Here is a 26,976-nt window from a genome sequence, read left to right on the forward strand (position 1 = left end):
TGTCCAAAAACCTTTTCCCTGCACAGGTGTTTTTTTGTTAAAGAGCTCCAAATCATGGACACTGACAGCAATTTCATTTCTGTTCCGGGTAAAATAATTATGACTATCACCAAGTCTTGGGACCAAATTAGCATTAGGTAGTTTTTTTTGTGTGTAAAATTGTTTGAAAAACATAAATACTATACACAGTCATTATTCCCATTTTTGAAAAATATTGACGAGCAGAAGTACCTATCTCATTCTAAATTTAACATAATTCTGATTGCTCTTTTTTGAAGAGTTCGGTAAGAATTCTATCTAAATTTTGCTTAGAGATCCAGCCATAAATAGGCTACTTATGCCAAATGATATTGATGATTCGATAAAAGCAAAATAAAGAATCTTTAATGTTTCTACTGAGCAGAATTTTGACATTCTATTAATAGTATGGATACCAGAAGTCATGTTGCTGAATACCTGGTCAACATGCTTGAATTCCTTGAAAGATTTTGGTCTACAATTAATCCCTAAAAACTTTGTTGCAACGATTTCTTCCAATTTATTATTTTGAAATTTAATCACAGACCGTTCAATTTGTTTTCTTCCTGTTGTAAAAACCATAAAATTACTTTTGAAAGTTTTTCCTTCGAAACCATCATGACAATCCATATAAACCGAATTAAAAAATTTGTAATTAGTTTTAATTGTACAATCATTATTGAATTGGGATTTATTTACTTAAAAACTCTCTTGATATCAGTCTGTCAAAATAAACTTGGTAAGTTTGGCTAAGATATTTTTAACCACAAAATTTGCATAAGACCCGATCTCAATTAAATAAAAAATCCTTCTAACACAATCTATTCTTGTTTGTTTCAGTGATAAGCAATGGCATCGACGGCTGAGTCGTTGAATGTGGATTTTGATCATTCATGGCAAGACAACACAGAATGCTTGACTCTAGATTTTGGACCATTCGAAACGGTTCACAGATGGAAGCGTATGCCCGAGTGTGATGAGTTTGTTGGAGCTAGGTAAAAAGTTTTGGTTACATTCAATTTAAATTACTTAAACAGTAATTACTTAAATTACTTTTACCAAACCATTCACAAATCGTTAATTTTGAATTATTGATTTATTTGCTTCGAGTAATGCATTATTCCTCAAAGTGGCTCAAAGAAATAATTATTACATTGTCCTTCTATGGACACCAGCTGTGACCGATTTAAGAGTATTTACCTCAAAAAACAGAATAGGCCTATTAAAAAATGTCAAAACATGTTTCCTAGTCCCAATATCATGTAACTTTGTCAGTAAATTAAAAGGATTTTCATTTTGTTTCATTTTTAGTCTACATAAAATATATATATTTTTTTAATTCTAAGTATTTGTTTTAAGCTTTACAGACAATTTAGAAATCGTTTTGAACATTTTAAGATGACAAGGAGCTGCTATAACTCTTTCAATAAATAATAAACAAACAGCCCATGGAAAAGATTCAGTCACTAACGTTGGCAGAAACAGCTCAATTCTAAACCACGTTTCGACTTGAAAGCGTGGCAGTAAGCGGTCTATTGTCTACTACTAAGCCAATTATTGTTTACTTCTTGTACTCGACATTGCACATACATGTTCAATGTCCACATACATGTACATGCATGCAGCTTCTATCAATTATCAATTGGCTCGTGTGTGTAGATTGTTTTTGTTTCAACCTAATATTAGTACATTAAAAAGTATCCAATACGTATTAAAAATAAATTTTCTTTTATCATTCGTCATGTTTTTATGGTACAAAATCTAAACTATATAGTAATTAATTGTTTAATCAAGTATTTTCTAAATTTTCTTGATAAAAATATTGTAGTGATTCATACACAAGTTAGGTTAGTTAGTGGCTCAGTCTGTCGTGCCGCAGACGCAGGGGCGGACTGGCCCGCCGGCCCACCGGCCAGTGGGCCGATGCGCCTTCTCAACATTCCAATATTTGCGCCCTCGTTAAAGGAAAAATTCATAAAAAAATTTTAAAAAATGAGACGAGATGTATTTTTTAGAAAGCAAGAGGAAAAACTTAGAGTAAAAGTTTCAGCAGTGAATAGCAAAACATAAAGTCGGGTGTGAGACCTGAATAGACACTGTCGACAAGCGAGAGCAAAGCAGCTCTTCTCTCTCGTACGTGTAGGCCTACTCCGAGTGGAAGGCACTTACTTTACTCTGTGGTCTGAGCTACTTAAAAACAGCTGTCCTCTTCCCGCGTTATTTTACGCCCAACCCGAAAAAACTGCACTGCGACCACGAGTACTAGAAAAATACCGGTATGGATCATAAACATAAACAAATGACGTTTTTGGCCCGAAAATAAACATTATTTAACATTGCTTAAATGGAACTGCCAAATCATATGTTCAATGCTCAGTATAGGATTCGGGCCAACGACATCATTTGTTTATGTTTGTGATCCATACCGGTATTTTTCTAGTATTCGTGACTGCGACTGCATCAGACATCGGTCGGTGTCACGATGTCGTCTGGTCTGTGGTAAACAACTAGTAAAGATAATTTAATATTATTCATATTTGTTATAATATTTAATTATTGCTCACACTATAACTATTTCACTTTAAGTCACATTTAATTTTTATCAATATCAACTCAACTCTCTTGTAAAATGGCGTTTGCCGTGCATGTAATAAATAAATAAATAGTATGAGCTGCCAGTGCCAATTAAAATGTGACTCTCTTTAGTGAGTGTCTAATTTGTGTCTCTGTGTCGAAAGCTTCAATTTATTTTTATATTCTTTACCTACACAGGAAACATGAACGAAAGCAGTATTGTAGAATCACTACTTTTAGAAAATTTAAATAGATTTAGTGACAGTGTATTTGTTAACTTAACCATTACACAGTAAAGGTTAAACAGTAAACAGTATTTTAATATGTGGCTACAGCCTATTAATTAATTATTTCAATATGCACTATGGCACTAATTTTACCTTCTACCCAGTCTAAAATACCTTCGTAGTTCTCTCTAGGCTATTTCGTTTGTAGAAATAGGTTAGGTAGGCCTACTTTAGGGTTACAGTTTTGACTTAATGTAATGCTAAAAAGTTGGTTTTGTTCACAGTGAAAGCGTATTGTTTGTGTTACAATAATTTCATAGAAATCTAAAATATATAACTTCTGCTATTTACAGTGCCAAAAAATACAACAGTTGCAAGTTCAGGCTGTAAACAGGAAGCAAATGATTATTTATATTGTATGCATGCAGCCAAGCCATGCAAGGGAAAACAAAGAAAATACACAAATAATATAATACGAAAGAACCTAAGAAAATCATTTGTATTTTTATTTTTGTTAGGATATTTACTGTCAGAATAGCACCAAGTCGTGTGGGTAAATAGTCTAAATTTGGTAAACCAAACATTAATCAATAGTGTCAGTTATCAGATTTCTGATTTTCCACTGTTAATGCCTCTAGATTGCCTAAAAATGTGAGTTTACAGGTATAATTTTTAAAAAATGTTCCATACCCCCCAGACCCCCCGGTTGGCGCCTTCGGGCTGGTCAAGGTTTACGCCCTAATAGAGTACCCAGTCCGCCCCTGCGCAGACGTGGGGCCTATCATGTATGCCTATTTCTTTTATAGGCTACATGATTGTATATTTCCTTTACATACCTTACATTATCACCTTGAACATGGTAAGTAAAATAATTACAAGTGCATCTTGTGATGGTTCAACATATAAGGATTTATTCTGTTAGTTACATTAGTTACTATAGTAGTAGTGGTGACCACAGCCTCATGAATATAGTAAACACCAAGATCTATACAACTGACATATTTAACATGATACATTACAGGGCCCAAAGCTGCAATGTTGTAGGTTCAGATCCTGGTACTTACCACTACTTTTTATCATTAGTTCACGTTATACTGTTGATTTGCTGTATACGTTACATACACAGGTCCATAGCCTATTTGGACGGGCAAATGCAAGGTTAAAAGAGGCCACCGACCTCTTAAAATAACAAGCATTTTTTTAATTTGCAATTTGAACTATATATATCAGTAATACAAATAAAGGCTACAGATATTATAAACACACTTGGCCACAATTGTTTTGTGAGGCCGAATAAGTCTTGACTATCAAGACAAGAAAGGATCTGAATAGTAAGAGCTGTGATTTGATTTCGGAGAAGTGTGGTTCGGTGTCCAAGGACACTTGTTGGTCAGGTGTGGACAATGTTTTCAGAATGCTGTGCATAAATACCCGGTGCTACACGCCCATATACTCAACCTTCCCCCAAAGGCCAAACTCCTAAAACGCTACTAGGCAGCAGTTGATAAACCTTAATTCTGTAGTTGAAAGTCATCAAGTTCATGTTCCTTCCAATCTCCTGGCTGTGATTTAATTGGCCCTTTTCAGGAACTCTTTAGAGATTTAAGTTTGGATCCAAGATTTGTCTTTATCATTAGGCATACAAAGATGATGCTTGGAAATTTTCAGTTATTAAATCTAAATATATACGTATATACAGATATATGCATTTTCAGATAGGCTATACCTTCAAATTTGATTTTTCTTCCTTTTAGTATGAGGATTCATTTCCCAAAGTCCTGAATAGTTTTTTATGGACACCCTGTATATCTGTGATATGCAAGACACCTTCTTAACTATCCTTAGGATAACTTTCATAAACACATGGGAGCTTAGCTTTAACAAAATCCTGGTCTATATTTATGTTAGACAGGAGTTGGTTAACTGTTGAGTAAGACGGCAATGTTGGCAAAGAACTGACCTTTTACTATTCAAATGAAATTAATTAATAATAGTGATACACTAACTCGCTTTGAGAATGGCTAGTAGAAAATGTCCTGAAGGCAGCTCAAACTCTGACTACTGTATAATATCCCCCAAATGAATTTACTCTCATAAACAGTATTAACAATTAATAATCTGATCCAATTAAAATTACCTTCATTAAAATCTAAGAACCCAACAATCCCCCCTTCAACTCTAAACTCCTATAACAAAATTTCCCCTTGCCAACTTGCTGCAAAGGACTATCCTTAAGACAAAGTAACCAGTACTCACCCAACACACCTCTAGGCACCCTGCCCCGGCCGACTGACCCCTTTCCCTACCTCAGGTGGTCTACTTATTGAGCTTGACAGCCTAGTCAAAGTCAAAGTCAAAAGCCTACTGAGTGCAAAGGCCTCAATGTTTACATAAACAACTCCAGTTCGCTTCCCAGCTTGCAAGACCTGAGCACAGGTCATCAGCCCAGCTTGCAAGACCTGACCACAGGTCATCAGCCCAGCTTGCAAGACCTGACCACAGGTCATCAGCCCAGCTTACTAGACCTGACCACAGGTCATCAGCCCAGCTTGCAAGACCTGACCACAGGTCATCAGCCCAGCTTACAAGACCTGACCACAGGTCATCAGCCCAGCTTACGAGACCTGACCACAGGTCATCAGCCCAGCTTGCAAGACCTGACCACAGGTCATCAGCCCAGCTTGCAAGACCTGACCACAGGTCATCAGCCCAGCCTGCAAGACCTGACCACAGGTCATCAACCCAGCTTGCAAGACCTGACCACAGGTCATCAGCCCAGCTTGCAAGACCTGACCACAGGTCATCAGCCCAGCTTGCAAGACCTGACCACAGGTCATCAGCCCAGCTTGCAAGACCTGACCACAGGTCATCAGTCCAGCTTGCAAGACCTGACCACAGGTCATCAGCCCAGCTTGCAAGACCTGACCACAGGTCATCAGTCCAGCTTGCAAGACCTGACCACAGGTCATCAGCCCAGCTTGCAAGACCTGACCACAGGTCATCAGCCCAGCTTGCAAGACCTGACCACAGGTCATCAGCCCAGCTTACTAGACCTGACCACAGGTCATCAGCCCAGCTTGCAAGACCTGACCACAGGTCATCAGCCCAGCTTACAAGACCTGACCACAGGTCATCAGCCCAGCTTACGAGACCTGACCACAGGTCATCAGCCCAGCCTGCAAGACCTGACCACAGGTCATCAACCCAGCTTGCAAGACCTGACCACAGGTCATCAGCCCAGCTTGCAAGACCTGACCACAGGTCATCAGCCCAGCTTGCAAGACCTGACCACAGGTCATCAGCCCAGCTTGCAAGACCTGGCCACAGGTCATCAGTCCAGCTTGCAAGACCTGACCACAGGTCATCAGCCCAGCTTGCAAGACCTGACCACAGGTCATCAGTCCAGCTTGCAAGACCTGACCACAGGTCATCAGCCCAGCTTGCAAGACCTGACCACAGGTCATCAGCCCAGCTTTCCTACCCTCCGTTAGAAATGTGTCTATAAAACTGAATTTTTTGAGGGTGGACAGTGTTTGAATTAAAAGTCAAATTAAATTTTAAATTAAAGTCAGAAGAATAAAAAGCCAATATAATGCATGTAGGCCTACATCCAATCATTCCTCTAAAATACTATAAATCATTACTTAAATTAAATTATATATGATTAAATCTCATTATAAAATATATAAAAAACAGACTAAAATAATAAACAATTTTAGAATCAACCGTAGTTAAAACATTTTCAACCTCTACTACTGTTAAGTAAAGTTAACTTAAGAATAGGTACAGTTAAGTTAAGTTAAGAATACATTTTATTTGAGCAAGTGATTTAGCAGGTCAAAGTGTAATGTCTGATCAAAATCTTATTTAAGAGTAAGTAAATTACTAAGTAAAAGTCAATCCAGTGATCCACAGTGGACAAATAGAATTTTTCCTCATCACAATTCCTAGAGGGTTGTGGTAGACCTTTCTTTACACTATCATAGATTTTAATGACCAATCAAGAGAGCAAAATCACAATTTAGAAAACACCCAATTGACCACCAAGCTGATAAAAGGTGCTTACCTCTTTAGAATCATATTTTACTACAGTGTTTCTTGTTAGTCAACATTTGACTTGTTGAATATATCTAGCATTGAACATTGAACATAAAAATGTAGTGTTAAAAATAAGCATTGTGGCTGACTGCTTGCTACAAGCTGTTTCTAGTTTCTAGCAATGCAATCGAGAATTCTTACAAAGCATTTTAATTTGTCTCTGCGTACTCTAGATATTATTCCTATTAGAGTTGACTGTGAGAAGGTCTGATATACCAATTGTAAATTGGGGTAGTCCTTTGATGAGTGATTTGTCACTAAGCCCTAATTTATTTCTTATACAGACGAAGCAAGCATACGGTAGTAGCATACAAGGAAGCAATCTACGTGTTTGGTGGAGATAATGGGAAAACCATGTTGAATGACTTACTGCGTTTTGACGTCAAAGAGAAATCTTGGGGCCGAGCGTTTGCTACCGGAGCACCTCCTGCACCCCGTTATCATCACTCAGCAGTTGTAAGTATTCTGTTATTGGATGGTCGTGTTGTTGTGTAGTAGACGGACAAGGCTACCGTAGTTAACTTTTGTATACTGAAGTAGATATCCCATCTATATGGACCAGCTGTAGCCAATTTTCTATTTGAAAAGAACATTAATAAGGTATCTATTCAGTCGTTCAGCAAATTTCAAATTAGCAATGGACATCATCAAAAGAAATAACATTGATTACTCGGATCTCGATTATGTATACAAACAATATGCATTGAGTGGACCAATATGTTTACAAAGGCTTGTTATTATTTTATAGTAAATATGCCTAATGTACTTAAATTTTTGGTCCTGGGTTCTAATCCCACCAAATCACCAATGGATTTTATCTGAGTGATAATGCCGTAACCCCTAGGTCTAGCCTGAAGTAATGTGAAAAGCAATTCTGGGCTTGTGCCTAGCGTCCTAAGATTTTTAAAAAAATACTTAAATCTACTATTTTAATGATTAACTGTATTACATAATTCAACACACTGATATCTGTTATTAAGGTATGAAGTGATCCAGTTTAATTCTTTGCTTTGAATATGCAACATCTTAAGCTGATTGAGTATCATGTGATACACTATCAAACGCTTTGGGGAGATCGAGTAGTATTCCAATTACATGGTCTTTTCGATCTACACTGTCTATAATTGATTCAATAAAATTAATTCTTGCAGTAAAGCCTTGTTGTTCCTCATAGAATGGAAACAGGTTGTTATTTCAAAAAAAGAATATAGGCCCTACAGTTGCTCTTTCAAGAGCTTTTAAAAAAACCTTTCCCAATACAGGAATACATGAAATAGGCTGATAACTGCTAAGTTCCTCAAGCGAGCCCTTTTTAATAATTGGAACAACTAGAGAGAGCTTGAGACAAGATGGAAAAGTATCCTCCATGGTACATTGGTTGAGACAGAAAGTCAAAGAAGTCAAAATAACCTCAGATATGTGTTTTAGCATATTACTAGATAAACCAATAGACATCTTTGGTGTAGGACCTATTTAAAGATGCTATAACCTGGCTCCCTTCTTGGCACATCACTTTGGAAAAAAATACATTTTGGATTTTCAACACCAACATTCTCAAAAAACTGCAAGGAGTCTCCACTGATGATTTCACATTAGCACAGACCTCTTCAACCGATGCCAAAAAGAAATCATTGAAGTCGTTGGGAACCCGGCTTGCCTTAGTGTGTCTTGCCTGCTGCCTTGCCTTTTTTGGGGGTGTTCATAATATTTTTCATTTGTCAACTTTTTGCTTGTGTAAGTGATTTGCATTATTAGCAACAAACTATCATCAGTGTGTCAAGTGTCTGAACACAGATGTTCCAAAGATTATAGTTTTTCAGCCATTCCAGCTCAGGAGTGTACCACTTTTTTTATGGCATTTCAACCTGCTCACTTTTAATTTAAACTAGAGGAAAGGTTACGTTATATAAACACAACAGTAGTTCTTCAAAATAAAAGTCTGCCCACTTTCTTTATATTGTCATAAAATTCCCAGGTCTCATTTTAAAACAGATATTTAAAATACAAAATATTATTTGCTGAAATTTTTCTCTTCGTCCCAATTAACGACTTTACAGTACCACTATTTAAAACCACGTCCTAATTAAGGATTTTATAGTACCACCGTTGAAAACCATGTCCTAGTTGAGGGTTTTACAGTACCACTATTATACAAGTGCTACAAAATACTATTCAATTAGCTTCCTTAGTTTTTTGTTACTGTAATGGGCATTCAAGTAACTATAGCTTACAATACACTGTTTTTGATTGATTGATTGATTTACTTTCTCCCCCTATACATAGTATATGGAGAAAGTATTGTTTTCATCAACATTTTTGAGTTTTTGTGGATGTATCCGTTTGGGTTCCACTGTACCCAAAAAAGAGGGTTTTCGAAGTGATGTCTCTTTGTGTATGTCTGTATGTGTGGATGTGTACAAAGCTACAGACCACCTGTGGTTTGATTTTGATTAAATTTGGTATGTAGGTACTAATCCATGGTATCTCCAGCCCTTTTTTTTATTTTTTTGAAATTTTGATTTGTAATGGTGATTTTCCCATAAAAACCCATAAAATAACGGAAAAATTGGATTTTCTCAAAAATGGCCCAAACAATTTTGATAAAGATTAATATGTTGTAGCCCTTTAAATTCTGAACAAAATGATATAAGTTAACTCCCATTACTGTACAAATTATGGTTCAAAAGTTATTCAAGGTGTATACCAACCGGGAAAACCGGGAGAACCGGATAATAACCTTGAATTTGAAGGGACATGGGAAAAGCCGGGATTTTTGGACCGAATCCGGGATTTTTATTTTAGCCCCGGTAGAAGATTGTAGTCATAAAATGCGTCTTGCCGCGGTTGCGGGCGACGACGATGACGTTTTCGTGACCACGGGAGACGACGATGACGTTTCCGTGACCGCGGGAGACGACGATGATGTTTACATGGCTGCGGTAAATATTCATGATTTTACCGCGATCGAGTACTTCGACGATTACGTTTCCCTAACCGCTGGAGTCAATGATGATGTCTACACGGCCGTGGAAGATTTTCATGATTTGCCGTGACCGCGAAAGGAGACGATGATGATTTCTACACGGCCGCGTGAAATACTCATGATTTTGCCGCGATTGCGACCTACGACGATGACGTTTCCGTGACCGCGGGAGACGACGATGACGTTTCCGTGACCGCGGGAGACGACGATGATGTAGACACGGCCGCGGGAAATATTCATGATTTTACCGAGATCGCGGACAATGACGACGATGACATTTCCGTGACTGCGGGAGGCTAGATGATGTCCACACGGCCGCAGAAGATATTCGTGATTTGCCGTGACCGCGAAAGACGACGATGATTTTGTCTACACGGCCGCAGACGTTCATGATTTAGCCGCGATCGCAGACAACGACGATGACGTTTACGTGACCGCAGGGATCAACGATGATGTTTACACTGCCGCAGGAAACATTCATGATTTTGCCGAGATCGCGCACGACAACGATGACGTTCCCGTGACCGTGGGAGTCAATGATGGTGTCTACACGGCCTCGGAACATTTTCGTTATTTTGCCGTGATTGGAGTCAATGACGATGACGTTTACGTGACCGTGGGAGTCAATGATGATGTCCACACGGCCGTGGAAGATTTTTGTGATTTTGCCGCGATCGTGGATGACGATGATTACGTTTTCGTGATCGCGAGAGATGGCGATAATGTATACATACCGCGGGAGATGTCCAGGATTTTTCTATGGTAACGTAAGACTGTGATGACGTTTACGTCACCATGGGAAGCGACCACATGACCGCAGGAAATATTCAGGATTTAGCCGCCGTTGATAATGTGTTCATAAAAAATGAAGATAATATTCATGATTTTGCTGCTATCGAGAGAGACGATGTTTCCGTAGACTTAAGTAATGATGATAATGAGAATTATTACCATAATATGGATTATTACTTTTTCAACACTAGCTCACTGGACTTTGAAACAAATTTAATGTAAGTTTATATTGTATACTTAGGCTGCAAGTCTTAAATTGATTATAGTTTAAGTGGAACCAAACAAATACGCGGGAACCTGGAAAAACTTGGAAAACCAGGAAAAAACCTGGAAAAAACCTGGAATTTTACTTTAATAAAATAGTATACACCCTGTTATTGTAAAATATGCTATTTTCTCATAAAAACCCCATAAAATGAGAGAAAATCGTATTTTTGAAAAAAACCGATTTTGATTGATATTGGTGTGCTGGTCCTTATAACTCTCCCATAAATAAAAAAAAAAAATGGATTTTTGAAAAAAAAAACTATGGTGTATGGTGCTTATAATTAATAACAAACAAAATAGTGCAACCCCCCCCCCCATTCCTGTAAAAATTATGGTTCAAAAGTTAATAACAATTTTGTGATTTTACCAATTCATCATAGTTACTCTCCTCGCTTACCCATGATAAAGGTTGTTGACAAGCTAATGGGAGAAAGTATGTGTCAGATTGCTTATACCGTTTATTTCAGGTTGGTGTATTCGACATTATCATTTACATCTGCAGACTCTGTGTTTTAATTCAGCAACGTTAACTGGCAACAACTTAAACTTCAAAATGGAATGTCCAGTTCTATCCTTGGTATAACTTATACTGTGTAGTATACAATTTTGTAATAAATGTTCGATATTAGATACGTTGATAGTGTTGTAGGTACCGGTACACAGTTTCAAGTTTTATCAAAGGTGCCATTTAAAATCAAAATTGTAAATATGTCGGCAAGTGTATTTTTTTTTCAATTTGTTTATTTGTTGGATTATAACAAATTTATTTGTTAAAAATTATATGCTTGAATTTCAATAAAATTTGACTCAGTTCAAGAAATTAATGGAACATTTTTTTTGGACAGTAGAATCTTGGGAGGGAGAATGATCCATTCTTAACAAAGTACAGTAAGTAATTGTTTTAACTATAGCAAATAAAGTTTGTTTTTATTTTACAGGTTTTTGACTCGTCAATGTTTGTTTTTGGAGGTTATACTGGTGATATACATTCAAACTCAAATCTTACAAACAAAAATGACTTGTTTGAGTATAAATTTCAAACAGGTCAATGGATTGAGTGGAAGTTTGTTGGAAGGTAAGTTTTAGCTAAGGTTCCATATCGGTATAACTGTATTAGCAAATTTTCCATTTAGATAACATTAGTGAATTTGCCTGCCATGTTGGTAACATTAGCAAATTTGTCATGTAGGGAATTTTAAGCTATTTCCACCATGGTAAGACCTGGACCTGGAACCGATTTACTTTTTTGTTTTTATATACTCAAAGGCCAAAAACACCATTTCTTCAATATATACAAGGCATGTTTTTTAATCAAGTGCCGTTTTTAAATTTCTTCGTTCCAGCGCTGCAATTGGCATTTTGGAAATTTGCGCTAAGATGTACGTGCATCTATTGGCAAGCCTGCTCCAGAAATTTGGCAACAATTGACCGTGTTGCACAAAACCAAGCGTCTAGGCAGTGCATTGACTTTTCTTGAGCGCTACGTGGAGAAAGGTGATTATTTGTTAGGTCAAATTGTTACAGGCGATGAAACATGGTTGTCTTACATGAACCAGAGTCAACATCTTGGTGGGCAGCACCTAGACAACGATGATGAGGTCAACACAACAGTGATACAATGGTTATCCAGTCAGGCGGCAGAACTCTTTGAGAAAGGAATGCAAAAGCTTGTGGGACGATTTGATAAATATTGATGGAAACTATGTTAAAAAAAGTAGATTAAGATACTGGCTTTCAAATAAAAATATGATTAATACAATAAGTATACTGGGTTTTGTTTTATTTTAAAAACGTACTTACTTAAAAAACATGCCTCGTGTGTATATATATACCGGGTGTCCCATAATAGTCCCCCCCCCCCCCCAAAGCTGTGTATCGACAATGTGTATCGAAGCTTGTTGAATATATGCAGCCGTTATAAAATTACCAGGGGGGGACTACTATGGGACACCCGGTGTCATTTGACACGATAACTCGAGTAAAAATCACCTGATTTTGATCAAATTTGGTACAAATGTGTAAGTCTACGTTATATTTAACTACTCTGCAGGCCACATTTCAGCCCGTTCTATAATGTTTTGGGGTTCAAAAGCTGAAATAATGTAACCACTAATTATATGATGGTACCAGATCTTGGCCAAAATCGGTTCTTGGTTCTTATTTGAATAAACTGTAGCTGTAAATATTGGCACTTTTGAATACTCATTATTGTTAAGATAAGTTGGTTGTATGCAGTTAGCCAGCTAATTTAATGATTTAGGGTCGTGTTTGAGGTTTTAATTTAAGAATTTAAAGCAAGTTATTTCAAAGTGGAACATATTCTGCGAGAACTGGTTCTATAGTCAGAGTATTTTGGCTGTTTCTGTTTTATTACCAAATCAAGACAATGAAGAATTTTGTGACATATTGTTTGCTGGTATTGTATTTTCTAATTGTATATTAAACCTACTTATTACCATCCAGAATGCCAAGTCGTTAGGGATGGTAGTAATTGTACGAGAATTTTGATGACTGGAAAAAAGTTGGTGGTTGTTAAGTAATTTTTGTGTACTTACAGGAAACTTTAATTTTTGAATAATCTCTGCTAATAGCTAGATAGTGCCCATCTAAAACGGTGTTCCATTGGTTCTCTTTCACATTGAATGCGGCAATCGTCAACATATACCGCAATGATTACGTTGTGACAGCAACTGTTGGTCATGCATGTTGTCGCGGTCACACTTCTAATGTTTCAGCATTTCCAAGTTTCTGCATAGACAGACACATCAATAAAACAAGCAAATAAACAACAATAAAAGTATTTTGACACCCATGGAAGGCTTAGCATAGGCCTATTAATGTTGACAGCTGACAACGCCTCAGTTGCCGCTCTTGGTTGCTGTGCTCGCATTTCATAGTAGTCCTTTAGTAAATAGTTATGACTAAAAAAACAGCTGATCTGCAGTCAGTAACAAAAGTACAAAAGGCATCTATCTATCTCACTCCCTCCATAATTATCTTTTAGGCGTATTTGGTAGGGATGGACGATATTGAATTTTTAGTTCGGTACAGGACGGGACGGGATTTTTTCCTGAGTATTGCAGTTACAAAAAAATACAAACAAAATCAATTTTTACCGTTTGTGGCAGTAATCTGTAAAAACCGAAAAATGGGTAAAAATTTACAGGTATAGAAACTTGTGTCTCGCGGTCACGGCGTGATCATCGGTATGACTTGCGGTCACGGCGTGATCGTCGGTGTGACTCTGCGGTCCCGGCGCGATCGTCGGTGTGACTCTGCGGTTTTGGCGGTATGACGATCGCGCCATGGATTATCGTGGATACAGTCATTCACTCGATACTGCAGTGTGTAGTCTGTGTTGGTAGGCCTACTGACATTACGGGTACATTTCCTTCCGAGAGTTGCCCTTAGTTACTCACACATCACTAACTGTAATACAGTCAAGTTATCTGGATTATAAGTTTTGGGATCAGAGAAATCTTTTCAAGCTATTCATTGTATTTAGAACCATCCTAAGATGTCAATAACAGATCTAGAACTTGTACCAAGAAACAATATGAGTATAATAGGCAAAGACTCCCGAACCCCTAGACTGAGCTAGGACGAGACACAGGTACGTCAACAAGGCTCGGCGTCGTCTGTCTCCAGTGTGTATAGTTATCCTAAATATTAAACTCACTTAATTTGTTTTATTGATTAATCTTGTGGGTTTCACTCACCTTAATTTTATAATCCAGGACTCGTTAAATGTACACACTACGAAGACACAGTTACACACATATACACGCACATAAAAAATCGTCCTTGGATTTACTCCTTAAACGTCGGAGTAAATCCAAGGACTATTTTTATGTGTGTGTATGTCTGTGTAACTGCGTCTTTGTAGTGTATACATTTAACGAGTCCTGGATTAAAAAAATTAAGGTGAGTGAAGCCCACAAGATTAATCAATATAATAAACCTCGCCTAAAACATGTCATGCAAAAATAGGATTAATTAGTTTTTCCTACAGCCAACCAAAAAAGTGGGCTTCCTTGCACAGATTATAGTACAGAAAGCCTTACGAGGACGCACAGTTTTTACTTAAGCGCACACCAGTATTCCAACCAAACAACACAAAACAGCTTGCTTTTATTATGCACATAATCCGTGTACGCTTGAAAATAATTCGGCAACACTTCAAGATATTACGACTACGATCGGCTGGTGCAGTGTTTCCTATTTGGTTCAATGTTTGGATTTAACCTAACCTAAAAACGTGTTGTACAGTGTTTGAAAGACTAATTAGTAATTATATATATGATTTATTTATAGTAACTGTAAGAAAAATATAATGTGTAACACGAGTGCATACTGCCTTTGCTGCACTCGAGAAAAAATGCCACTTCGCCCACTAGTTACACAGATAACTATTGTACACCACACCCATATCCAAAATCCTAAAAGTTTTAAACCCAGTGTTCCATGATTAATACCAAATCTAACAACTAAAACTGTTTGTAACAGAACCCCGGTCCCCCGGTCTGCTCACGGTGCAGCAGTGTACAACAACAAGTTGTGGATATTTGCTGGATATGACGGGAATGCAAGATTGAACGACATGTGGACTATATCCCTGCAGCCTGTGAGTACTTGTCATAAATTAAATATTTGAGGTCTATTAGTCTTAAACTAACTTACTGATCGGTCCCTTGTCAATTAGTTGAAACTCTTGAATCGATTCTGTTACCTAGATGTCTGCAAAAATATCTTAAATATGGCTTTCTCAATATTTCAAGCTGCTAAATGTGTATATCATATATAAGTTAATCATATCACAAGAGTAAAACCATTTTTCCCCGTATATGCTACTGGAATGGTTATTTGTATAACTAGTGCACGAAGTGGCACTTTGCTGCTCATGAAAGAATGTCACAAACAACTATAAGGTACATTTTACTTCTTCATTGAAAAATTTTTAATATGGAGTGCAACAAGGACCAATCCTGGGACCACTGTTGTTCATATGTTATACAAAGGGTTTACCAGATGTATTAGATGATGCTGAAGTCTGTCAATATGCTGATAACATTAGCTTACTTGTATCTGGTAATACCCATCAAAAAGTAGAGTCAATACCAAATAACCAATTTCCTAAAAAAAATGTAAACCTTTTAGTAAATATAAATAAGACAAATTGCATATCTTTCTCCACATATCAGAGTAATAAACAAGTTCAACACAGAATTTTAATGGAAGGAAAATGTGTAGAAGAACTGCAAAATTTTGAATTACTAGGACTTTTATTGGACAAAAATTTTAATTGGAACCTTCATATTGAACATCTTGGCCGCAACATTTCATTATTGATGTTTTCTCTGAGAAAAATGTCAAAATTATGTCCTATAAAACATTTTAAATAATTTACTTGGCTTTTATTCACTCCCAACTTTCTCTTTTGGCATTACCTTATATGGAGCAACCTCTAAAAAAATAAATAGGAACAAATATTATCATTTCAAAAACAAGAACTTCACATCATGTTAAACATTCAAGATTGGAGAGCTTCAGTTAAAGAACAGTTAACTTGGTATTCTTGCTGTTTTTGTCCAATATATCTTTGATTTGATATTGTTTTTAAAGAATAATTTACCTAAATTCGAGACCTTGGGTTCATGCCACAGCTATGGGACAAGACACAGACATAAAATCTGTTTTTCAAATAAAAAAACCTTCATATGCCGGGATTAAGTTTTATAACCTGCCTGATTACTCTTTTACAAATAACAGACAAAAATAAATTTAAAAATCAACTAAAATTGTATGTTATCCAAGCCCGTCTATTCCCTAGATGAATTTTTTTGTTGACTGTGTTGTAAATTTGTAGGCTATGTTATCTGTTTTTTGTATTTTTATTTAGCCTTTTTATACATGGTTAGTTTTAACAGTTTCATTTAAGTAATGCCATTCTGGTGCAACATGTACTCTTGAATAAAGATTATATGACTAGAGAGAGAGAGAGAGAGATAGAGAAATTATTTATTAACAACGATTTGTTTGCAGCAATACATTTATCAAATAAAAATATCTCGTGATTCTCATGGTTCACTGTACAGAGTGACCTGTGCGTGATAGAGGCTATGACTATTTCCCAACACTGCATGGAAATGATCACATTGCCACAGCTGGTATTTTTATTTTGTTAGCATATGATTGTGATTGGTATATATGTGTGTGTGTGTGTGTGTGTCCGTTAGCACGATAACTCGAGCTAAAATCATCAGATTTTGATGAAATTTGATACAATCATGTAAACCTACGTTTATTCAAACAAGTTCGGGAACCAGAATGATCGGACCATGGCAACAGGGTTTTAAGGGTTAAAAATGGGGTTTTATAATTTTTGACCCTCAATACATAAAACTTCTCAATTTTTCTCTAAACCATTTTAAAGAGTTAAAAAAATAAACAAATAATTTAGTATATTGAAGTGATTTTGTTAGGTTTTGTCTTTTAAGCCCTTTTTTATACTAGGCCTATATTTGTACAAAAGAACAATTGATTAGCATTACTGCAGTCATAAAAAATGTTGTTTTTACTATCAAGAATGATTATACTTGTAGACAAATTAATATTTTGTTTGAGAAATCAGCTGTTTTGTAAAATAGCTCAATTGAACAAAATGCCACTTTATATTACAACTGTAGTCGTAGTTTAATAAGTAAATACGGTTGTTCACATTACATTTACATTACATATTCTTTATTGTTCATTCGTTAAGAATTACAATAGTGTCAATACAATAGTGAATTGTACGTGTTAATTTCCATAATTTTCATAAAATTCCTTTATTGAGTAGAAGGGTCTTGCGATTAGCCACTTCTTCAACTCCTGGTGTAGCTTGTTGCCAGTCAGGTCTCTCAGGTAGTCAGGTAGATGGTTCCTCAGTTTGCAGCCGGTGTAGGAAGGTTTTTTCTCCCAAAGATTTGTGAATTGTTCATTTAACTGTGAAATCAATAAAGCTATCGACTCACTGAACAAGTCTGATCACTTAAATGTGTAATTCATTGGTCAAATAAGATTCGGAGTAGGGAAAATTGAGTGTAATTTAAATGTGTCTATGGTGCCATCAGACGTTAACAGGGCTCCAAGTACATTCAAACTTTTAGCTTAGGATTCAGCTACAAATTACTATACTTAACCACAGTTATTCGATAATTTTTCTAGTAATATTTAGCTTGCAAAATAGAAGCATGATTAAGGAAATCTAAACTTATTTTAGTTTATAACAACATTAAATGTTTTCTCTCATAAGTACCGTCTCTGAGCGACTGCTCCAGTTGCTCCTCTATTGCTACGCCACTGGGAGTGTGTCAAACTATTAAGTGTCAACTTAAGTGTGTCTATAGTCAATCCCAGTACTCAATTCAATTCATCATTTAGGGAGACCAGAAGCAATGGGAAGAGATTGCTCAAGCCGGCGACTGTCCACCTACATGTTGCAATTTCCCTGTAGCAGTCGCTCGTGAGTCCATGTTTGTCTTCAGTGGGCAGAGTGGAGCAAAGATTACTAATAGTCTCTTTCAATTCCACTTTGAGGACTTGAGGTAACCTACTGATAAATAATTCTCATTTTTTATTGTTCATTGACACTAGTGGCATTTTAAACTTTTTTTTAGAACAGTTAACCCTGGTCTTGTTAATCCCAAAACCTAATCATTCTATTAAATTGTTGGCTTTACCAAACAATATATAAATTTTTTGTAACTGAAAAAGTAAACGGACAACCTATTTAATGTCAACCATGTTTTATCAAATGCTGCATCGAGATTATGCCAGTGTAGCTAATAATATGTTTTTTATTTATTTGTTAATTTGTACTGTTTTACTCATTCTTCACACATTGTAAATTATATTTCAAAAGTCGAGGTATGCAAGCGGCTTGATTTTTAAGCCCAGCCGAACCTAGCCTACAAACTCAAGAGATTAAACACTAAGTCAGAAAGTTAAGCTCGAGCCGAGCTTATACGACCGTGATCAAAGTTTGCGTTTGCAAAGATTGTGTGATAAAATTCCCGTTTTGCTGCTGTTGCGGAAATTGACAATGATTTTTCCGTAATCGAGGAGAAGATGATGATGTTTTTTAAGATCACAGTAGGTGTCCAGGATTTTTCCAAGATCGCAGAAGACGATGGTAATTTTTACTTGACGAGGGAGATGTTGAGTATTTTTCCGCCATCGCATAAGACAGTGATGATGTTCACACAACTGTCGGTGTAAACATCGGCCGAGGAAATCGTGATTTGAGCCGAAGAAGAGATATTCACTGTTTGACCGTCGACTCGCTCGCGAGAAGCCTCTTCTTTCACGAATACGATCTACACCATACTGCTACCTTATCCATTCAGGTTAGCAACGTTTTATTTTAGACTTTTCCTATGTTTGTTTTATTTTCGTTATAATATACGCACACTCGTCTGTCACTCTTTTTTGCCTATTCAAATTCGATTTAAATTTAATAACTTAGAATTCACCGATTTTAGGTTATACCCGCCAGTCTGCTGGTCAGTGAGTTTTGAAGTGGTGGCTATAGTTTGGTTTGATTTTTAGCTACGAAATTATTAGTAACCCATTTGTTCAACGAATAATTATAACGCCCGATTGGTAATAAACGCTAAATTCTCCGTTTAAATATATTAATTAAGTCTCCACGACTCTTTAGGGATTCTAATACCGTAATTTGTTGATTCAATCGCCGCACTCTTTTATTTTCTCAGAGCCTTTAACTAATTATTTTGAAGTGTAATACGAGTAGTCTATCGCATTGGCTAAGATAGAATACTTGTAGGCCCTACAGAGTCAGTATAAAAGTTAGGCAAAATTTACCAAAACTCTTTAACGAAGGTGACGATGATATAGCTCCGACTGAGCGTCTGCAGGATTTTCTGAGCGCTTCTAGAGTTCTGAGCCTTTGATTAAATTTAAATAATGAATTGATCAGTCAAAGCCGTGACAACTTTGTACCGACCCCTGGATTTTTCTCGGCTCCTTCTGAGCACTCTGGGGAAGAAACGTGAGTGTGGCTGGTTCTAGGGGTAGGCCTAGCCTGACTTTGTGAATACCAGTTCCCCCCCCTAGAATTTTACATCACACATCTGTGGGAGATGTTTGGGATTATGCCACAACTGCGGAAATTGATGATGATGTCTACATGATCTGGGAGATGTTCAGGGTTTCACAGCGATTGAGGAAAACGATGACGACGTCCGTGACCGCAGGAGGTAATCAAAATATTACTGCTGTCACGTATTATAGTCTAGATAACATTGTGATGAATACAAATATCACTAAATTTATGATTAAGTAGGGCCTAAAAACTTGAATATAGGCCTACTGTCATTTTTACCCGTAACCATATAATAATAATAAATCTTTATTGTCATTTGGTAATATAAAAATTACAATAGACAAGGTCACATTTGTTACATGTTTTGTTACATATGTTATATAAAATATTAAATAGGCTACATAAAATGTTAAAAGTTAAATGAATCTTAAAAGGATAAACCATCAGTAATAATAAAAACTTATAATGGGAAAAAACTATAACAAGAACAAAGAATCATCAAGACTGCTTGGCCTCACATTTAGGAGTTGAAAAATCTACATTCTGCAAAAACTCCTCGACTGAATAAAAAGCACGACTTGTAAACCAATCTGATAATTTTGACCTATACAAATGAATGCTTTCCTGATTTATAAAATATATTGGAAGTCCCATATATTGGAAGCCTTCCCATTAACACTAGTCACCAGCCCTAAACTCGTCTGCAAATTCAGCACACAACATCCAGCCAGGTGCTTGAGTTCGGCATGGGGATAACTCCATCTGCTGGGGCCACGGAAGTCTGGGGTTCACGGTTGCCCTCCTGTCATCACAGAGGTTTATTCCGCCCCACCTCTCTTCGTAAACGCTGGGGCTCGTCTGGTCTGTGGGGGTCTGTCATGCCTCTTGTTGCAGTTACCGCAGTTGCGAGACGTCTGGGCATCTGGTTTTGCACATAGATCCTTGTCGGTGCTGTCGTTAGGAAATGCGGCTCATTGCACGGACCCCTGTCACTACCCTTTCCACGGCAGTGATGACCACGTGATGACTTTCCATCTTAAGTCGTCATCCCCGCACTCGTCTGCATGTTCACATGTTGTCCAAGGGGAATCTAGATCAACACACAAATCCCTGCGTCGTCGTGGTACTCTGGGGAAATATGCTGCAAACGGTGCCGGGCCCGGAGGCTGAACTGACTTCCTGGTGCCAAACACCCTGGTCTTATTCCCATCGAATAGTACCTAGTTTTGGGGGGAGAGTACCTCATCCCTACCATCGGGGCATCTTTCCCCACTTTTTGTGCTTTTTTGTGTCTCCGAGTACTTTTGTACCTTTAACCTCCAAAATATTAAGGTGAGGGTTAAAATCACTTCATAAAAAATTATTCTTCCTTAAAAAATATTTGTAATATAAACCTTTCTATTTTTGAAAGATTTTCATTTTTTTCTTATTCAAAAACTTTTTCAAATTATTCTAATATCATTTATAATATTTGTCTTGAAATACTTTATTAAATAGTTTTAATGAGTTCAGTTAGCCTATTTATTGTTGGAATACTTGTATTTATTTTTAAATGCTATTTGTATTCTTAGTATATGATGACACTAAATTTCATAAAACATTAACACTTGAAAAAAATAAAATTTATTGATTGGTGAAATTTATTATGAACTTACTTCCTTTTTTATAATCATTTAATGTACTCAAACAATTATATTCAACTCAACATCACACAATAAAGTGGCATTTTGAATAGAAAGTTTGTGTAAAATTAACTTATTATTTGGCATTATGATGTAAAACTGATATAGAAAAACTCAGCTATATCATAAAATGCAGGCACACACCTCTATTAAATAAATACATAGGCCTAAATGAATAAAAATGCCTTTATTTCCAAGCATCTCTCGGTACAATTTAACTGTTTTACAGAGTAAATCAGGTCAAATACCAACTAAAAATACAATACTATTATAATAAGACATTGTGTTATAAAATACAAATATTAAATATTAACAGGTAAACTAGTTAGTTTAAAATCCTATCACTTATCACTTGTGAAGATTATATTTTTCCTTCTGTGAAAATTTAAACCACTTTGGGTGGATGCAAATTTTCCTGTTAGTAACAAAAATATGCGTACGACTAATAACATAAGTCTAGAGGGATAAAGAACTCATAAAAGTAAAAGTGTTGACCTCTCTTTTTACTTATACCGTATATATATAGTATACATAAATTTTTTTGTCCTTGGACGCCAGGCAGGAGCATTTTGATGTTAGTATAATTTTAAATATAAGAGTAAAACTAGAGAAGAAGCCAAAATAGTTACTTTGGTATGTGTTACTGTAACTGGCACTCATTACAAGAGTTAACAGTGCTGATAATTAGAGGTAACTGATCTTACTGCTGGGTGACCATATTTAGAATTTTTTTATGACTACATCTGTAATACTGATAACATTGAGAAAAAGTATCAGAGAAGAGAATTTATAAAGTTGCTCTTACCTACTATCTGAAACACATTACTGTATTGCCCTAGTAGCCTATATCATTAATTTGTTCTACCATACTCATTTTATACAATTTATTTAAAGTTTAAAAAGTGTAATGACAAGTTTGTTATTAACATCAAGAAAGTTCTCTTTTTTTTAGAGAAATTTCAGGTAATCTCAATTCATTTAGCAAGCATTATGCTTGTTATCAAAGATTTCGTGGTTGGTATATTAAGCAGGACTACCTAACTGAAAAAATATTGGAAAGTAAAAACACAAAGGAACATAGAAATTTTGAAACTACTAAGTTAGGTTAGAAAATGCAATGATCCAATTGTTTATTTATACTTTCAACTATTATTGTCAGTAAGGTAAGCCTGCTGTTCAAAAAATCCACCACAACATTCTTGAAAACTGGCATAAAGCCATCCTTAAAAAAAAGTTAGTTATTACACCTCTTTACGGTGTTTTCCTTGGTGTCATTTTGCATGAATTAATTTTAAACATGATTTAAAATACCCTTGTCGCAGGAAACCTGCAGACTTAGCAAATTTCCATTTTCCAAATAGGTTTTGACTAAAATACTTCCTTAAACATGTCACACTTATTCCCTATTTAAATAACATTAGATTTTCAGTCCATGCTTCTCATTTTTTTTGTTTATAGCCTGGGGGATGGAATTTGCTTCTATTTCACTCAAGTCAGAGACACTAACCACTAGACTAGCAACTCTTTAAGAATTTAATTTAAATTTCTCAAATTAAAATTATTAACAAATTATATTCAGATTCAGTGAGCTTAACTTTATAAGTGGCAGCCCTTGGTTATTCATTTGCCTTAAAATTTTTAGGTGGAGTCGTATATCGACGGAGCACATTCTACGAGGGACGCCACCACCTCCCACAAGACGCTATGGTCATACGATGGTCGGATTTGATCGTCACCTCTATGTGTTTGGGGGAGCGGCTGATTCCACGTTGCCTAATGACTTGCATTGCTACGACCTAGATACTCAGACTTGGAGCATTGTTCCTTTGGCTCAGGACTCCAAGGTCCCTTCCGGGCGACTGTTCCACGCGTGTGCTGTTGTCGGAGATGCCATGTACGTGTTTGGTGGTACGGTTGACAATAACGTGCGCAGTGGAGAAATGTATCGTTTCCAGGTAGGAACTGGTTCATTGTAAGTAGAGCAATGGATAAAATCATCTTGATAAAAAAGACAAATAGAATAAGTTTTTTACTGTCAAAACTGTGATTTGAATGCCAATATTATTATTTATGTTACAAATTTCTCATGGAGGTCTAGTAAGAAACATGATCAATGAAAATCAACCCTCACCATTATTTTTTTTATTTTTATTAACAAATAATAACACCTTTATTGCAATTAGTTAACGATGCTGCATTTCAATCGTCAATTATTTTCTTAATCTTCCGTCGGGCGCATTTGATTTTCAAACACCAAAGGGTGCTCACGGAAGTGACCTCCGGGAGTACAAAAACTATACTAGTTAGTATAGTAGTAGTGTAGTAGTATAGTAGTATAGTATTTTTTACTATATGAGTAAAAAACCTTTACAATGATGAGTAAAAAACCTTTTAATAGAAATAAAAATGTACTGTAAGAAAAACATATTTATGTGTTATTACATTATTACTTAACTTATATATAAAATAGAAAATTTTATAATTAACAATAAAAATATGTAAATGTTGTGGATAAAAAATACCTACTTTTTGTACATAGTATGCCTACAATCGTATAAAATTATAAGAAAATTGCATTAGGCTAAGACATAAAAGCACCAAAGGTATTATGAGAAAAAATCATTTCATACAAGGACAACTTATTTTATCAAGGCTCTTAGAAAAAATGCATTAGTTTATAAAATAAAAACACATATGGTCTAATGGAAAAATCATTTGTTAGAAGAACTACTCATTTTGTCAGAGGTCTCTTCTAAAAAAAAAATGTCTCCCTTTCAACACTAGCCAACAATCGCGCAATTAGTTCTTCATCCATTTTATAATATCGCAAAATAAGGTCAAATACAAGGACGCACACGGAACTAGGCTCCGGGAAACCCGTTGCATCACAGGGTGCACATGGAAGTTACTTGCAGTAGTGATGCGAAACACTCCTCAAAGTCGACTGACAACTGGGAAAGGGGTGGAAATAGCCAAAACCAATTATGCAAAAGAGGTGTGTGAGGTACGCAAACAATGGTTTTTATAACGAAAACTGTAGTGACATGGAGGTAACTTCCTTGATGCGCCCGATGGAAGGTTAATACAGTGGATTCTCTTTAATCCGAACCACCGTAATCCGAACGCCTCATTGCTGTATTCTATACACAGTATAGTAGATCTTTATTGTATACTTTAATTATTGATATATGCACCATTATTGTTTCTATTGTAATGTACATCACTTTTTATTCACTCGTTTCAGCTATTGTTATGTAAACACAACAATATGTTCTATAATCCGAACTATTCAGTAATCCAAACTACCCCCGGTCCCAATTAGTTTGGATTAAAGAGGGTCTACTCTAGATACAACATGTGTTTACCTGCTTTGCTAGATCTCAGTCATTGAATTTTTCAATAACACTTTTAAATAAATAAAATAAAAGAAAGTCGTATCTAGCCTGACTAAAATGTGAAATGTTTCATTTGGTTTACGTAATAAGAGGAATTGATCGAATAGGCCTATATATTATTTATTTCTTCTGTATATAGGTACATAAATAGCATTGATATATTTACAAAGACACTAAATCAATTCAGTAACACTAATGATTAGCGATTTGTCGATACCAAAACGTATGAATTCTCGATTCTTATACCACTTTTTTAATTTCACAAAATTTTCTATATGGATTGGTTATACTGCACCAACCCCTGTTATTATGTCCTTCCATAAATTATTTTTGGAATTTTAAACCCTTACACACATTACATAACTAGGCCCATCATATCAAAGGTAAATAAATATATTTTTAAAAATATAAAAAAGAAAATGTTATAACTCCAGGTAATATCATGATTGTCTCCTACGGTCATGGAGACATCATCATTGTCTTTGTGACCACTGCAGAATCTTGAATATCTTTAATATGCAAAATTCCGGTCATCTCCCGTGGTCGATAAGATCATTATTGTCTCCTGCAGTCACGGCAAAATCCTGAATATCCCCGAGGGTAACAGAAACATCAACATTGTCTTCCCCGATCGTGGTAAAATTCTGATCATCTCCCTCGGCTGTGTAGACACCATCGTCTCCTGCGATGAAACGTCGTCGTCGTCATGCGCGATCGAGGCATAAGCAGTAATTTTTTTGTGCAGACGTGTTGGATATTGGTATCGGCATAAATTTTTGACGATAGATTATCAATAATAAGTCATAAGTCATAAGTCGTTTATTCAGCAAAATTAACATAAAATGCATTAGCTACGTCAACAAAACAAAATAAAATAAAATATTTACATATTGTATTTATATATTGACAATGATAGCAATGTCCAAGAATCGATTGTATCAAAAATCGGTTACAAGAATGGGGGATGCCTATTAACAATATTAAATTATTTGGATAAAAAATTTAATTGAAGGATACATTTCATATGTAAATACAGCAAAATCTTAACTGATCCAAATAGGAATAATTTAGGTTTATAATATGTACCATTGTCAGATGTAAATCTGTGCTTAGTGTAAATATTATTAGGGACTTAAAAATAGAATTTCACATGAGACCTTAAGCACTTTGTATCATCTTGAAATAAAAATCATTCCAGAAGAATATCCAATGAGAAATATATTTGAACTGAGGTTTCCTTCAGGCCTTAAAGCATTTGGACATTATCAATGAAACCATCTCTAAATGGGATCACAACATTTAATTTAAGTTTGTTAAACAATTGGTTACTCTTGTCATTTCAGTTTTCGTGCTATCCCAAGTGCACACTGCACGATGACTTTGGTAAGTTCTTGGAGTCGAGACAGTTCTGTGATGTAGAGTTTCTGCTGGGTCCAGATGAGGTTAAGATCCCGGCGCATGTTGCCGTCGTGGCCGCTCGCTCCCAGTGGCTGCGTCATCGCATCCAGCAAGCTCAAGAGACCAGGGACAAACACCTTGAAACAGTAAGGATTTAGCTGTAACAGTTGAAACTATAAATCTATATCTTTAAAATAGCATAGTTGCGGCGTGAAGGTTATACTGTAAAATATTTATATGGCAAGGTGTCTACTTCCAAAAATCCCTAATCTCCCAAAAAAAGTCCACTATATTTAATTTAGGTCTAGGGTCAAGTATGTCCTAAAAATCATGCAATTTTGATATATTCCCAACTTTTATATTGTACTGTAAATGTTTCAATTTTTAACCAAAGAAGTAATTAATTGTCTATGAAACGAGAGCATGATAAGTGGGG

At 36.0% G+C, this 26,976-nt stretch overlaps 1 protein-coding gene across 1 annotated transcript in view; it reads left to right on the forward strand.

The window, feature by feature from the left end:
• LOC128998145 (leucine-zipper-like transcriptional regulator 1) overlaps nt 1–26,976 on the forward strand; it is a 64,567-nt gene that overhangs the window by 10,619 nt on the left and 26,972 nt on the right. Inside the window, exons 2-8 of the mRNA XM_054424148.1 lie at nt 859–1,013; nt 7,202–7,373; nt 11,898–12,034; nt 15,466–15,583; nt 18,382–18,545; nt 23,390–23,702; nt 26,486–26,686. Of these exons, the coding sequence (XP_054280123.1) occupies nt 868–1,013; nt 7,202–7,373; nt 11,898–12,034; nt 15,466–15,583; nt 18,382–18,545; nt 23,390–23,702; nt 26,486–26,686 (1,251 nt within the window). The 5' untranslated portion in view covers nt 859–867. The remainder of the gene's footprint in view (nt 1–858; nt 1,014–7,201; nt 7,374–11,897; nt 12,035–15,465; nt 15,584–18,381; nt 18,546–23,389; nt 23,703–26,485; nt 26,687–26,976) is intronic.

The sequence above is a fragment of the Macrosteles quadrilineatus genome, unplaced genomic scaffold (assembly GCF_028750875.1).
Source record: "Macrosteles quadrilineatus isolate MER2022 unplaced genomic scaffold, UCM_ALF_1.0 Scaffold_7__1_contigs__length_78375512, whole genome shotgun sequence".
Classification (NCBI taxonomy): Eukaryota; Metazoa; Arthropoda; class Insecta; order Hemiptera; family Cicadellidae; genus Macrosteles; species Macrosteles quadrilineatus.